This window comes from Rhipicephalus sanguineus, chromosome 3 (genome assembly GCF_013339695.2).
Source record: "Rhipicephalus sanguineus isolate Rsan-2018 chromosome 3, BIME_Rsan_1.4, whole genome shotgun sequence".
Classification (NCBI taxonomy): Eukaryota; Metazoa; Arthropoda; class Arachnida; order Ixodida; family Ixodidae; genus Rhipicephalus; species Rhipicephalus sanguineus.
In genome coordinates, this window is record NC_051178.1 from 63,673,811 (window position 1) to 63,690,939 (window position 17,129).

At 44.7% G+C, this 17,129-nt stretch overlaps 1 protein-coding gene across 1 annotated transcript in view; it reads left to right on the forward strand.

Annotated features, from left to right (window-relative positions):
• Positions 1 to 17,129, forward strand: part of LOC119386682 (protocadherin-16) — a 203,509-nt gene that overhangs the window by 175,299 nt on the left and 11,081 nt on the right. The window contains exons 11-12 of the mRNA XM_037653973.2: positions 2,783 to 3,028; positions 14,587 to 14,840. Of these exons, the coding sequence (XP_037509901.1) occupies positions 2,783 to 3,028; positions 14,587 to 14,840 (500 nt within the window). The remainder of the gene's footprint in view (positions 1 to 2,782; positions 3,029 to 14,586; positions 14,841 to 17,129) is intronic.

Here is a 17,129-nt window from a genome sequence, read left to right on the forward strand (position 1 = left end):
AATAAAACGAGAAATTCAAGCACCCCAGCTCACAACCCCAACGGCTACCGCGCCCTCATGCAACCTGAATTGTTTTGTAGCCTTCTCGTTATTACCAGCCATGCGCACCCCTTCACATTAACGGCATGCTTCACAGCACAGCGATTCAGCATTGCGGTAAAGCTGACTTTGGAAATCCGCTATGGTCGCAATCGGATCGACTCGCGACAGCGCTGGTTCTAGCCTGAGAGATGATCGACGTGGCAGCGGTAGTTGCTTCTGTTAACGCAGTTTCGGACATGCAATCTAAGCAAAAAGTCAGAAAAATGAGACTTCGAAGAGCTTTGGAAGAGTTTCAGTGTCGGAAACTTCAGAAGTTCTTTATAAATTGACTCTAAGGGGCTCGTGGCGGTACTGTGACAGCATCTGAATTTTCAAGCACATGCGAAAAAACGGCAGCTGCGCCATTCTTATTGCTGGTGTGAATGGCATTTTCCATCCGATATTATAGTTTTCTTACAACAGCCTGCCGTCCTTCTGTCCTTGTTGTTTTTTTGTCTACCCGTTTATAATAGTTATCCGTCATAGCAATGGAGTTTTCGTGGCACTTGAGTATTGTTATAAGTGGGATCGACTATATTGCACTTTATTGGCCTTTGCAAGCTTTGCGCAAGTAACTATGACGTAGCTCTTAGTTTTGATGAATGGTTTTGCCGAAAGCATTGACATTTCGATTATGAAGATACACTTGATATAGCCAGATAGAAAGATAGCATCGGAAGATCTTTCGGTAAAAGAGCTCTGTATATACTTTATATTCAGCGAAGAGCTGAACTTGAAATTCGCTAGGCATTACCATGCAGCTTATAAAGTGCTCTAGATATAGCTAGTGAGTGGCCCTCTGCACAGACCGAACAAGTCCTTCTCCCTGGTGGAAATAAGCTTATCACCGTAACACATTGCATACAGTGCGCATACTTTTTCAGATAAAATTAAGACAGAGCCGTGGAATTATTGAAATATTTGTTACAATCGAAGAAGAATGGGAGTATTACAGCATAGTGACTTCCCAAACATTCCGATGCTCCTGACAGAATTGAATGGTCGTGTTAACACGAAAACGTCAGATAGCAGTTGTGTTCAGATGCATGGCTTCCGGGCCAGGAAGGTCTCGCTCTTAAATGGCCCCTCACCAGACTCCAAAAATGCAAAAACGAGCGTGTTATTCTCTCTTGGCGTTTGTAATCTTTCTGGCGCACTTCGTGATGCAAGAACGGTGATTAACGTGACGTCATTAGGTACATACTTTCGATTGACCCACACAAGCGAAATATCACTTGTGAATTGTCTCCCGCACTGCTTTGCCAGCAGCCACCCATCCGTTCTTCCTTGCCTCGCAAGACTATCGCGCGCGATCAACTGATTTCACTTATTTTCTGTGTTTCCTACTGCGCAAGCGGAGGTAACAGCTTGTAGCCGACAAACGCGAATTCCTAATAGGCTCAACACTTAGTGCTGACATTGTACACGAGGTTTATGAAGAAAAAAATTCGGCAGATCCCACGCGTTGTGGGAATCGGTTTCATGCGGAGCAGTCAGCGAGGACTTCTATGCTTTATTTTGTGGCTTTGAGCCAAGTGTTACGAGGTGGATCGACATGTTTTTGTAAGTCTAGTAGCTGTGTGCACATCGTGGGCTTGCTAGGCACGTCGACAACACTGGCGTCTAAAGGGTAACTTATGGTGCGACGTAAAGTGAGCCCTCAGGTTAGAGTACATACGTCAGTATTATCGAAACTGAATGCACTTTATGGTGCAGTCATGTGAATATCATAAGTAATTTTCGTTAATGTATGCCTCCGGGTCAAGAACTGCTTCAGTAAAGCTTGCTGAATCATAGGAATACAAATGTAATGTTTATTAGACTGCTATAAAAGCGGAGCCAGCATGGAACCACATGCGTTAATCTGATATCACGCCTGTATTGTAGGAGTGCATGTGTAGTGTTTATGGCTTGCTTGTAAAATTAGAGCCGGCACCACAACCACAATTGTCGTTGCACTGACATTACGCCTGCATAGGCTGTTTTTCCAAACCAGTTTATACAACTGGCGTGGCTCTATGGTAGAATACCTGACTGCCACGCAGAATACTTGGGTTCGATTCCTGCTGGGATCCTAATCTTTGTTCTTTCCATTCGTCGGGTCAACGCTGCCGATGTCGGTTTTTCCTAATGCTCTCACATTTAAGTTATCAATGCCTGTTCTCGCCGTTCCTGGGTAGATATAAACTGTCAATCACCTGTGGCGCATACCCGTACACCGCGGCTCGTGGTAAACGGGTATGTGCCACACGTGTCTGGAGGAAAGGGTTTGTCAACATACGCGACAGGATTCTCATGTCATTCATGTTATGACCCGACAGTCAGATTTGTCAAATCCTCTTACCCTCCCATGCCAATCTTGGTCTACACCAAGTTAAGAAGGCGATCATGAGAGCACGCAGACGTCGGCGGCTAGATAGATAGATAGATAGATAGATAGATAGATAGATGCGTAGATGGAAACGCTCAAAGTGCCAAAGATTCGCTAAGAAATGCTTCGCATTTAAAACGGAAAAAAATATAGACCAGTTTCTGACATCAGAATAGTCCGTTGAGGCGGTGACATTCTGGCTTTTGTAGCAACACAATGTCACTTCAGAGTAAAGAGCACATCATACAGGCAAAGTGCCGCACTTGGAATGTTGCAGCAATTGTAAATGCCTACATCGTGTGACAACTGTGTCGCATTTTTCTTCCGCAGCTTCGCGCTTCTGACGGCAAACACAGCGACATAGCGCGGGTCAACATCAGCGTCCTGGATGTGAACGATAACGACCCACAGTTCAGTCAGCCGCGGTACTCGTTCATGCTCACCGAGCCGGACACCGTGCGCCAAGGTTCTCTTGTGGGTCAAGTCGAGGCATCGGACGCGGACGCCGGTGACTCTGTGCAGCTAGCCATCGATGGGCCTTCGGCGCGCCTATTCACTATTAACAACCAGGGAGAGGTAAGTAGCGAAGTCAAAACAATAAATAAAGCAAATTGGCGTAATTTTATTGCACGCCGCGGAGGAGCCGCAAATATTCATGTAATTTAAGAAAGATAGAAGGATATGGGCTTCTAGTGATGAGTAATCGTCGAGTGTTGAACAGGGCGGCAGCGTTAGTGCCATGGTGCCTTGGAAGGTGGTGTATTTTTAAATTTCGCTAAGTCTATGATTTTACAAATACGAAATACGATTGCATTTCTAGACGTGATAGAAGCGTCAGGCTGCGCGCAGCAAACTGCCGTCATCAGCCAGCTTCAGAGCGCAACAATAAAGGGCCGTGCCTTACGGTTCGATCGTGTTTCTCGCATTTCGATTTATTCAACATCGCACTGGCAGGGGTTCCACAAGCATGTGGTATGTTACACACCTGCATATATATTCAGGGTATTGGAATATCCGCGTAGTACAATACTGCGGACACTACAAGCGGAAACTATGAACTGAAAACGAAGTGTCCACTTCGTTACGTGTCTCCCCCTTCGTATTTCGTATTTCGCAGTTTTTGTAATCATGAAAAACCAACTAACCCAATGCCTCACTTTGCTCACAATACTGCGGGATGTATTCTTTCGTTATGCAGAGGATGTTAATATTGTATGGGTGCCACTGAGCACAGCGCCCCAAAAGACAGTCAAGGCTAACAGATTGCTAAGAGAGCCCTGGCGCACGCTCTACAGTGACTCCAACAATAAACACTGGCCATTGCGAGTGCATATTGGTGTGTTTTCCATTGCACCAGACACCTAAACTAACAATATTTAATAAACAGATTAATAGAGGGAAGTTTAATTCAGCTACCAGAATGGAAAAAAATGGTGACTCGGAAAGCTTAGCTAAATTGGACGTGCCGGAGCTTCAATGCCAGAAGGAAGTCTTTGCTTGACTGCACACAAAAAAGTTGATTTCTTTACATGTGTCTGCAACAGCTCAGGTTCTTCTAAAGGCAAAAAAAAAATTGAAAAGTAAGGGTCAAAGATTAAATTCAAATATTTACGCTATATTCAGATAATGTATATACTTTGTAGGATATTGACGTACAGTGAAACAGAGAAACAGGTGCAGAAAATTCGCGCACAAATTGCCAGGCTACACACACCTTTAAAAAACAATTCAAAGAGCCACTCAACTAGCTTAGGTTGCCTAAACTGACGAAAGTTGTGGGGATCAAGACAAATATGTGATGTAACAAAACTTTCTGACGACACGTTGCAGGCGCTCTCTGACTTTTCTGCGCAAGAGCTACCTTTACTGAAGAATATGGGACTTCATTTCGTGCCTCGGCACTATATAAATCGGGCGAAATTTTACACTTCAAACAAACATATGGAAAGTTCTCATGCAATAACTGCACATGTACGATGTATCTGCCTGCTCATAGGCGGACGCAGTTTAGTATGGAGGGAGGGGGGGGGGGGAGGCGTGGTAGTATAGGAGGAGGTGTGGTAGCAGGTTGCACACATTGGGCCACTTTATGCTATTCCACAACACGCGGATTTATTCTTTAATTCGGTGGGGAATCGCAGGGCACTGAGATTTATAAAATAGGGATCCGAGACTGATCAACTGTTTATTCTCGACATTCGATCTTCTTCGTCTTGTCTTGTCGCTACCGCTCCTCTTCGTCTTCTGTTCGGGACAATACATCCTCCGGGTCTCTTATCGCCATCCCTCCGCGGATGGTATGGCACTAGGTTACTCACAGTTGTCACTTCTGTCTTGCCTGATGGTCCTTCGAAATGCACAGACTTCAGTATACCTTGTTGTTTCACCGTTTTGAAGACGATATAAGGACCTGTAAAAGCATTCTTCGAATGATCAAGACCTTTCCGCACTAGTGCCATGTCTCCGGGTTGTATATTGGGCATGCGAGTTGCATGGCGCAAGTCGTAGTATTTCTTCATTGAACTTTTATATTTGTTGGTTTCCTCGATCGTCTTCTTGCGTTCAGGAATATGGATCTTCCCTACTATGCCAAGTTCGTAATCTGCTGGTAGCCACGTCGTCTTCTGAAAGGCAGCAAACTGAGGGCTACAGCTAAGTCCAGCCGTGTGAGATTGGTTGTGATGCCTCACCGCTGCCTCAAGGGCACACTTCCATCCTCCACGGAAGTCATCGTATATGGAAATAAAAGTCTTCAAGTCACGGATGAGGCGTTCCGCGAGAGCATTTCCTTCGGGGTGGTACGGTGTAGCGAATCTTAAGGTGATACCTTTTTCCTCTGCCCACCGTCGTAGCCTCTCACTGCGGAATGCAGGTCCATTGTCAGAAACAATTACCTTAGTGTGCCTAAATGCCTGTCTTTCCAATAATGAAATGACACTGTTCGCATCTTCTCTTCCGGGTTTTGCCGCAGCCATACGTGTGCACTGGTCAACAGCCACTAAAAAGGACTGAGTTCGGCGTACACCCTCCCCTTTCTTTTTGAGCTCAGCAAAATCTAGGTGGACAACTTCGAATGGCACATCTGAATATGAAGGAATCACCATCTGGTTTCCTTTGGGGCGGAACTTCGCTTTCATCGTCTGGCATTGGTGACAGGTTCTTACGTAATTTTCTACATCGGCCTTCATGTTCTTCCAAGCAAAACGTTTCTGAATTTTCCAGTACGTCCGCCAAAAGCCGTCGTGGCCCCCTGAGTGGGGACTGTCGTGATAGAGCCTCAATATTTTTGATATGCAGCTTTGAGGCACAAGAAACTTTCCGTTCATCAGTTCTAAATCTTCGGTGCCTTCCCATACGCTTGCAACGTGCGCCTCTTGATAGTCATTCGTTTGCGCTATGTGCAATCTTGATAAGGCGTCCGCGTCAGGTAGTTTGTCGCCGGGTCTGTGGCTGACATCAAACGTGAACTGCTGAATTTCGCTTATCCACCTTGCTACTCTGCCCTTCGGTTGTGTAAGGCTCAGAAGGTACGTCAATGCTTGATTGTCCGTGAAAAGTTTAAACTGACGGCCTTCCAAATAACTTCTGAAGTACCGCAACGCCAGCACCACTGCTAAGGCCTCCTTTTCCGTGGTCGTGTAGTTTACTTCAGCTCTTGAAAAGGTGTAGGAATAATAACCGATGACCTTCAACTGGTGGCTTCGGTCTTGGGTTATGTCTCTTTGGTATAACACTGCTCCTGCTCCGTAATTGGACGCATCGGTGCAGAGCTCGAATGGTTTGGTGAAATCGGGTAATATGAGGATTGGGTCTGAAGATATGGCACGCACCAGTTCTTGATATGTACGTTCGCACTCATCGCTCCACACGAAAGGGACTTCCTTTTGAGTTAGTCTTGTAAGGCATCTGGATATTGCTGCAAACTATTTGATGAATGCCCTAAAATGTCCGGCTAGCCCTAGGAAGACGCGCAGTGAATGGACATCGCAGGGTTTCTGCATCTCCTTGATGCGTTGGACGGACTGTTCCTTTGTGGTCTTTGTGGAGCCATCGAGGACTCTGCCAAGAAACACTACTTTTCTCTGGAAGAATTCACTTTTCTTCTTATTTATTTTCAGGTGTGAATTGCTCAGTGCCTCTAGTACCCGAGACAAGTGGGAACAATGCTCTTCCTCCGTACGAGAATAAATGATGACATCATCGACACAAACAGTCATAAACTGAATTCTCCTATGAACTCTTTAAGTACAGTGTTCATCATGCGCTGAAACCAAGCGCCTGAATTCTTCCAACCGAATGGCAGGCGGTTGTATTCGTATATATCAAACGGCGTTATAAATGCCGTGTACTTCTTCGATTCTTCCTGGAGAGGTACCTGCCAGTAACCTTTGCACAAGTCAATTCGGGAAAACCATTTGCAGCCTCCGGTGTCGTTAATGATGTCGTCAACAAAGGGCATAGGGTATGGATATAGCTCTGTTTGGGCGTTTATTTGCCGGTAATCGGTACAGAGTCGCAGTGAACCATCTTCTTTGGGGACAATAGTTATAGGCGACGCAAATGGTGACGTCGATGGCCTTATGATTCCAGCGTTTAGCATTTGTTGCAGTTCTTGCTTCAGCCATGTCTTCTTTTCATGGGATATCCTATAGGCTCTTTTTCGCACAATAGTCGTGTCACGAAGTTCGAAAGGTACTTCGGGTACGAAAACTGCAGGGGGATATGCGTCCAAGCATACAAGCTTCGGAAAAACTGTCCATACATCACGAGCACACTTGACAGTTCTCATCTGCGTCGGTATCTGGATAGATGAAACCATGGAATCTAGAGTGATTTCATCTTTCCAAGAAATATTCATTCTTAGCTTCTTCATGTCGGGTCTTGACAGTATAAACGAAAATTCGACATCACGCATGACCAGTGCTTCTATTGTGAAGTCTTCCCCAACCAAATGTACATTAGCTCTAGTCCCGATATGCAGTGTACGAGATGATCCATCATAGCTCTTAACTGTTATCGTTTTACCTCGTCGCATCTCCTCTGGCTTCACCATGATTTCATTGATCAGGCTTACTGAAGCTCCTGTGTCAACTAATGCATTTACTTTTCTTCCATTTATAATCAGTGCAGTTTCTAAAACATTTGACTGAATCAAGTAGACAGCCTCATTTTGGTTACACGGGTGGGGCTGTACACCCACGTTTATTAGTTTTTTGTCTCCTGGGGGTCTCCGTTGCTAGGCCGATAGTATGAAGCAGGAACTCTCACTGAATGAGTCCAGTTCTGCTGTGCAGAGTGCCCAGACGTCTCATGGCCAACGTCCTTAAGACACCCCAATAATTCTTCAACAGTCTTGGGCGATCTTATTTGCACTTGCTTTTGACATTCCTTCGTCATACCATGGATGACTAAAGGCACAATAGATGATTCAGGCAGTTCAGGGTCTGCTAACTGCAACAGCCGTCTCTTCTCATAGAAGTAATCAATTAGTGATCCTGAACGTTGCTTGAAAAATATAGCCCTGTCCCGCCGGTCGACAGGGTTTTGGTCAAAAGCCGAGATGAAACTTGCTGTCCACTGATTCCAGGAATCGTCCTGATGGTCTAATATTCGGAGCTCGTACCACCTCTTGGCATTGTGAATGAGGAACAACCTCATATTCTGCACTTTGTCTTGTGACGTCGTCCATCTATTCTTCTCACAAGCGTACTCGAAGAATTTTAGCCAAGTAGTTGCTGACGAGGACGCCCCATCGAACATGTCCGGTTTGACTAAATCATTTTTGGGACCTGTGTTAGCGCGTAGTGTCTCCGTTAGCACAGCAAGTAATCGTCCATGTTGCTCAGTTTGTAATGCCTGCACTTGCAACAGCTGCTCCATAAGCACTGCTATGTGCTGGTTTGTGCCAGTTGAAAACGGCTCGTCACTGGTTAGCTGCCTGAAGTGCTTTTCATAGCCTGACATCTTGATATTGATTTTCCACGTACCTCGGCTGATGAGGTCCGCCTCGCTGACATTCGCCTTGCTTGCGATGAACTGTAGCAGGCTTGGTGACGTCGCTGACTCCTGGAGTTCGACTTGTTGCTCGTCTTCAGCTTTGTAGGACGTGACGTACGGTTGTCCCGCAGCAGTAGAACCAACTCTTACTTCTATCCGCATCCTGTCGGGCTGCGCCAAATATAAAATAGGGATCCGAGACTGATCAACTGTTTATTCTCGACATTCGATCTTCTTCGTCTTCTCTTGTCGCTACCGCTCCTCTTCGTCTTCTGTTCGGGACAATACAAGATTTTATCCATGGCCCTCCATAAAGAAAGCAATAAAACTCCAATAAAAAAGAGTGTAGGGCACGGAGATACCATCCCTCAAATGCTAGTCACCTCGTGTTTACAAGGGGTTTTCAGAGCCCTGGACTAGGAACAGATAGCGGTAAGAGTTAAAGGAGACTACCTCAGTCACCTGCGATTCGCTTATGAAATTGCCTGGCTGAGTAACTGAGGGGACACATTTCAAAGCAGGTGTACTGAATTGTACAGGGCAAGCAGAACGATAGGTCTGAAAACCAATATGCAGAACACTAATCTTCAACAATCTTGGAAGACAACAATGATTTGCGATAGGTAGCGAGGCTCTGGAAGTGGTAAAGGAATATGTCTACTTAGGGCAGGTAGTGACCGTAGATCTGAGCAATCGGGCTGAAGTAACTAGAAGAATAATAAAGAGGGGAAGCGCATTTGGCAGGTATTCTCAGATCATGAATGGCAGTTTACCTAGATCCTCAAGAGAAGATTATTTGTCAGCTACATCGTACCGGTACTCAGCTATGGACCAGAAACCGGGAAGCTTACGAAAATGTTTCAATTTAAATTGAGGATGACGCAGCGAGCCATGAAAAAAAAAGATGATAGGCATTACTTTAAGGCACAGAAAGAGAGCGGAGTGGGTTAGAGAACAGACGCATGCTTTAAAGACAACTTAGTCGGTGTCCAGAAGAAGAAATGGTCAAGAGCAGGGCATGTAGAGCGAATGTAGGATAACTGTTGGTAGTTAATAGAAACAGACTGCATACGAAGAGAAGGCAAGCGCGCGAGGGGGAGGCAGAAACTGAGTTGGGCACATGAGATCAAGAAGTCTGTGGGAATAACGTGGGCTCAGCAAGCACGGGACCGGGTCGATTGGAGAAACATGGTAGAGGTACCTGCCCTGCAGTGGGCGTAGTCGGGCTGATGATTATGACTATGTTGTTCATTATTTCACTTGCTTTCCTTGCTTCTATCTACCATGTGAGTGTGCACAGCAGCGGGCAAGAAGTACTTTAGCTGATCACATAACATTTATTTTGGTAGAAATCTCTCTTTTTCGCTTTCAGTCTATACAAGCGAGCACGTTTACATTCGTCGGAGGCCGCCCATGTAGGTTGTATCATGTTGCGGGCATTGTGATCAAGAAATCGAGGATTCAAAGAGTGGGGAAGTTTTACACTCTGAAACTACGACATGATTGTGAGGGACGCGGTCTCGGAGGACTCCGCACAAATTTGGACCAACTAGGGTTCTTTAACGAGGAAATAAACTTAAGTACAGAAAGGGTTTCGGGTTCCTTTCTCCTGTGTTATCGTTTCTTGCGCACCACCGTCCTAATTTCGTTGCAATCAATATGAGGTTGTCATGGCAGGTAGTTGAACCCCTGTCATTTAAGTTCGTAATGCAACAGCTTAGCTGCTTTGCTACCATGGCGGGTACAAACAGCCCAGCATCAAGTTAGTGTAGAAGCTTGGGCGTGTTGGTAAAACATTGGAAGAAACACAGAGCAATACGAGACGAAGGGCGACATATGTGCCGCTCGATTGTACTGCATTTGCGCCTCTTGTCGTTTACTGTGTTATATTTCGTGCCTTTCTTATTATTATTTTCTTACTTCATATCTCCTCTGCTAAGCGAGGTGGTCTAGCCGGTGCCACCATACATTCATCATTTCAATAAAAAAAGGGCGACATACACGCAGCGCTGACTAGCATCAAGCTGACATAAGGCTGCCATCACTCCTTTATAATCATTCCCGAAACACGACTTGATCCCAGCCTTCACTTTGCTTTTCTTTCTCTCTCGTGATGCAATATGCGGCGCCTTTGTCTGCTTTGATTGTGTCGTTTTCCTGGTCCCCAAAGAGGTGCACGTAACGTGCCTTTCAGGAGATTGGTTGCTTAGTTGGACCTTGGCAACCTGGCGCAACCCACTGTGGGGGATCGGCCATGAAACGGGCGGCACCTTATTTTTGAGATACAATTGTTTTACATTTCAAATATGTTTGTAAAAAGGATATGTAAGGAAAAACTCATACTAATATTCAAGGCTAGAAAAACATTAGAAAAAAAAATATATATATATATATTTGAAGTCAGTATGATTGAAAAATAAAATGAAATTAAATAACCTAATAAGCAATTCGCTTTGTCTCCCGTAGAAAATCGCATACGGCTTCGAAAACGTTCCTGTGGCTGTGGCTCAATTCAATTGCTCCAAAGGAAAGAACCATCGGAAGGGATAAATTTAACCCCATCCTTCGGAGGGGTTCCTCTAGCAGTCTTTTTCTTTGATTTTTGTACAATCTGCATGTTATAAAGAAATGGTGCAGAGATTCACTCTCGTTGCAGTGGTGGCATAAATGTGTCTGAGACAGACCAGACCTGTGCAGGTAAAAGTTCAGTGGGGGAACTCGGCATCGTAGTCTGGTGATAGATATTTCTGCCCTTCTGCTGGAGCACCATCGATTTTTCCACGAAAAGTCAAGGTGAAGGAATTCGGATGTTGACAAAGGAGATTTACCAATGTCAACCGACGTGGCAAACTTTTCAAATCGCCTTTTCAAAAGGACAACGTCGGTAAAATAGAAATGACGGGACCATCACGTGATGCAACTGCAAGCGCGTCCGCACATTCATTGAGGGTTAAACCTTTGTGACCTGGTACCCACACCAAGCGAATAAAACGTAAATGTCTTGGGACAAGAGAATAAAATACTTCTAAGGTACATGACATGTTAGGTGCCGTCAATGAAGAACAAACAGACAGACAGTCTGTTAAAATGACTACTTCTGTTATAGATAAGGGTAATTTACGTAAAGCTAGATGATTGCAAGTAATTCCGCTTGATAAATAGGTGTAAAATCAGGCAAACGAATTGAGAAAGACCAATCCAAAGATAATGATGTAATTCCCACTCCTGCCTTTTCTTCACAAACTGAAGCATCTAATTTTGACAAATGGTCTTCCAAAATGGCCTTTATGTATCTATTAGGTAAGTCTTTGCATTTCTTAGGAAATATGTCATCGAATTGTATTTTAATTGGGTGCACAGATCTGTTAGACACAAGTACTTCCCGAAGGTTCACTTGTAATGTTGCCAAGAGTTTTTGTGCGAAAATGACTTGTGGACACCGTAATATAGACCACTGATGGTTAAAAAATGACATCGGCTGATTAATAAAAACATACTGCGACCTCCTCAGGGGTGATGCATATATCTTTAGGAAGGTACGTACTGTCAGGATGTGAAAGCGTGTAAGAAGAGAAGGCAGGCGCGCTTCTTTGTATAAAATATTATTCGCAACAAATTTAGGAAGCCCAAGACATAAACGTAGTGATTCGCGTTCTAGAAGAACTAATGGCCGAAGTTTGTAGGCAGGTGCCCCAGAAAACAAGACGCAGCCGAACTCCAATATCGGGCGAATATACATGCAATAAATCACAAGAAGCACATCACGTCGTAATCCTGTCCGCTTATTGCTGAGCCTACGAAGCATCCCTACCGCACGAGCTCCTTTAGCTGCCATAGTTTCGATATGCGGACCCCAATTAAGTTTTTCTGTATAAATAACCCCTAAATACTTAATCGATTCCACCTGCGGGATAGCGTCTTGGCGATAAAGTAACGAAATTTGAACGGGAACGCTGAGCGGGAAAATTACAATTGCGCTTTTTCTAATGTTCAAGGACAGATTAATGCCTTCCAACCACGTTTCAAGAGTGTTCATATACATCTGTAAGTTTTGATACAATGTATGTATATCTGCAGCTGTAGCAAAAAATGCAATATCGTCGGCGTATACATATACCTGTACGCCCTGTTGAATAGGAATGGTACTTAATAAAATATTAAATAGCAGTGGAGACAATACCGATCCTTGGGGAAGACCTCTAGTTTGTTTATAATTTAAAGAAGATATACCAGATTGAGAGCTATAAAACTTTCGGTCTTTCAAAAAGGAGTGTACCCATGCAACGAAGTAATGTGGTAGGCCTACGTATGTAAGTGAATTTATTAATTTAACATGTTCTACACTGTCATAAGCTTTTGCAATATCCAGAGTAACTAAAGCGGCAAAGTATTTCTGATCACGGGCTAGTTGTATCCTGCTTTCTAAGTCAACATGGGCACACCAAATGGAACAACCCCGCCTGAATCCAATTTGGCATGGGCTCAAGATCATGTGTTCATTCAACCAATTATCTATCCGAATGTGCAATATTCGTTCGATTAATTTTACCAGATTAGAAGTGAGCGAAATAGGCCTGATGTTATCTAAAGTATATCCAGAGCCTTGCTTTTTTAATAAAGGAATTATTTTCGCAATTCTCCAATCAGGTGGGATCCAAGCATTTCTAACAGAGTGGTTGACAATTTCAAGTAAATCTTGGGGCGAAAGCTTATGTATGATTTTTATTACTGATGCAGTAATGCCATCAGGACCTGGCGCAGAATTAGGTAAGATTTGCACAACTTGTGCTAGTTCTGAAGCAGTGACCTCCTCAAAGTCATCACTTTTGACAGGGGACCGTGAGAGGTATGAACAAGCAGTTGTGAAGCGATTTTCAAGTCCTTTAGCAATATTTTCAAGAAAACTAGCCAATTCATTTGGCGTTGAAACTACCGATTCGATGTTTATGGGGGAAGGGATTACCTTTTTGGATCTAAGAAATTTAAAAAGGGGTTTCCTGTTGCCAGGCTTCGAAAGGAACTCTGAACGTTGGCTATCATAACCCTCCTTCGCAGTGGCGACCGTCCTCTTAAAAACTGCAGCCGCATATTTATAATCGATCCAATTTCTAGGACATTGGTTGTAAAGCAATTTTCGCCACGCAGCTTTTCTTAGCCTGTAATCACGTGAACAATTTGAGTTCCACCAAGGATTTAAAGAATCTCGTTTAGAGACCTTTACTGTGAACTTAGATTTATTTAACGTTTCTTTGACAATATCACTAAAGTTCATGGGATTTTTCTCATCATTTTCGTCTGTCCGTTTCGACAAAGCCGCACGTAGCAGTTTTTGAAATGTATTAAAATTTACGTGAGTAATCGAATGGCAGGTTACTGAAGTCAATGGGCATACAAGCTCAAACAATATAGGAAAATGGTCGCTACTTGTACCTGAGTTCAATGTAGACCATGTAGAAATACAGAGGCTAGGACTACAGAAAGTAAGGTCTAACACAGAACGGGACTGATTACAAACTAACGTGGGGGTTCTTTTGTTAATGCATGATAAATTATTCTTGGAAACCAAATCCCACAAACGCTTGCCACTCATGTCTGTTTTAAAACCCCATGAAATGTGATGAGAATTAAAGTCTCCTGCCAATATAATTTCTTTCCTGCAACAAGATATCACCGAATCAATAACAGTAGAATTTTGAACACCTGTAGGAAAATATGCATTGACTAACGAAAACGGAAGACATCCCGGAAGAGAGATATCTAAAGCTAAAATTTCACTTTCTAAGTTCATTATTCGACATGTAATTTTAACTCGATGAGCAATTTGTGAAGAAATAAATACTGCTAATCCTCCACCCCGAGAGGGCCGGTCTAAACGAAATATGCGGTAATTTTTAAGATGAAAACTTTTTTCTTTCGAAAGCCAAGTTTCGAAAGCCAAGATAATTGTTGTTGGTGTTTTCGCACACTTTCTTTTTTTTTTTGTCCAAACGTTCACTTCACTGCTGCGTGAAACAGCGACGGTACAGAAAATATAAATATTGATGGAAGGCCGTGCACTCCGTAAGACTCGATGAAACTATAATAGCCAATTGTGTCACCTTACAGCGTAATAAAACTTTATGCACGTGCTTTATCAGGTGCGTATCCGGGACCTCGAGTACCTGAACTCATCGCGGACGCACCTGGTGGTCGTGGCGACTGACAGCGGTGTCCCTCCCCGAAAGTCCACGGCGCTGGTCGAGGTGCAGTTTCCCGAAGCCCTCGTAATGAGCAGCAGTGTCCTGGCTCCCAGAGAAGACGAGGGCAGCTTCGTCATCATGACCGTCTTCGGCGCTCTTCTGGGTTCCTTGCTACTCGTCATCATCACGCTCACTGTGTACATACTCAAGAAGTGAGAACCCTCAATTCTAGACAACATGTCAGTAATGTTACTCAAGTAGCATTTCAAGAGTTATTGCCCATAACAATTGAAGAGTGACCCAATTCAGCAACGCTTACTTTGTCCTATTCAATCACCTATTCATTGAAACGGATATTCTTATTTAGTAGTAATGCCACTGAAAATTCGTAACTGATATTTTCAAAATTTTACAACCTAAGCCCTGTTTTTCTCGATGAACTGCCATTAAGAATACCCTGTGCCACGAATTGCCCCCTGTTATGTTGTGTGATGCTAACTTTGCAGGCGTTGACTGCATGTGCTCATATCTAACACAATATTCCTGGTTATGTAAAGCATGTCTGGATACCGTGGAGAAAATGTTAGAATCTGATATTTCAGCAGCGGTTTCAAAACACGGAGACAAATGAAGTTTCGCTAGGGCTGTTCATTGATACATTTATTCATTCACGTATTTCGACATGCAACCTACCTTACAGGCTGGTTTCGAAGGGTACATCATGACGGCTGACTATAGTAACTATAGAGAACACGACCAGCAGTTGGTTTTGCTAGCGGACTTGTCGCACGCAAAAGCTAACAATTACGGACTAACGATCTTCATGCGTGCATGCTGACGACACATTTTCGTGCGTGGCAGTGGCTCATTTACTGGGGCTTCGTGCGTTTCATTTATAGTCGCCGTAGCTTTACATCTCTGTTGTTTAAAATATGTAAGTGTACGCAGATAAACCCCTCTCGTTCGAAGTCACTCAAGCGTTCTTCATTGCTTCCAGCAATGAATCAAACACCACTATTGCTTTCAAATAACAACCATCAGGTATTGTTGGGCCTAGCACACATTTGATTTAAGCGTGGAAATTCTGCTAGGAAGTACTCCAAAATAAGTGGGGTTGTCCTCACGTGTCTACCACGTTTGGTTCGCTGTTGCAATGTAAAGTACCCTTTGTTATGCGGGAACCTCTTTTATGGAGCAGTCCCTTTCACACCTCGTGGTAGTCTTCAAAATTTCTTTGCGATTTTATATTGTTGGGTATTGATGATTAAAGCCTGTGTTATAAAAAGGTTCAATAAGCACATATACGCGATGGCTTGCTTAGAGCAAGGTTACGTGCCTTTCAGCTTGACGAGTAGAAGGAGTCAGAAAAAATTACACCATCTCCCGCTAAAGGGGACCATGAGGCGATGCGAAGCCGGAGCACTTGCGCGATCGCGTTCCGTTGGCGATCGCTGGGCATGCTACCGACCTCGCGTCGTGGCACGCGAAGAGGAACACTGCGCGCGTCATGTCTTCCCTCTAGCCTGGCCGTTAATTCTCACAGGGCGTGCGGGGAACGCGGTCGACAGGCGCGTGAGAGAGAGGCAGCGTAGAAGATGAGAGAAAGGGGGAGGGGACGCGCATGCGCTGGCCCTCATTGCGGCGCTGCGCAGGAGAGAATTTAGGCATGTCGAGCCCGCATTTCAGAGGAGCCAACCGAGGCAAGCGCTGGACTGAACGCGCGCAGCTCTCTACCACTTGAAGGATAGGAGACTAGAGTAGGAGAGTAGCGTATGCGCCGTGAGAGCAGAAGCGAGAACGCAGGAGAAGCGCAAGCAGGTGCTGGTAGAGAAGTGGAAAGAGTAACGCGCAGCTGTTGGAGAGAGGGAAGAAGGAGAGTCGCGCATGCGTAGTGTGAGTGCGGACTACTACGCCGCGTGCAGATTACCACGCCGCGTGACATACCCCAGAGCAAGAGATACCTCGCATCTAAAAGCTACCAATCGATAGTCGAAGCTCCCGTGGGCATGTGAGCCGAACATTATAGCGCAGCACGAGGCAGGTAATTTACAATTACGTTTAATATTCGGCTATAATTCGCTCACTATTCTCTCGACAAGCTATGTCATAGATTGGCCCAGCTACGGCATAGCTGGACACGCGCAAGGCTGGACACATAGCGCAAGGACACGGCCATTGGCTGATTTGTGCATTCTTGCTCAAGGCCGGGCTAGCGAGCAGACGCGATACGTGAAAGCGCGCGTCTCCCCTTTAGCCCAGCCGTGCCTTGCGCTGCGTAGTTACCGCGGCTGCCACGAAGTGCCGTCACATAGCCGATCCGCGCTCTGTAGTGCTCTCCGTTCCCACTCTGATTTGGTTTTGAATAACTTTTATCCCACCCCAAAAGTGCTAGAATTACCCACTGTAGAATTACAATAGCGCGCTCGTGATCACACTGAAAACGAGCCTACGCGTTTAAAAGCAACCGAAAATAAGGTGGTCATGACGCATGCTGCCGAGGC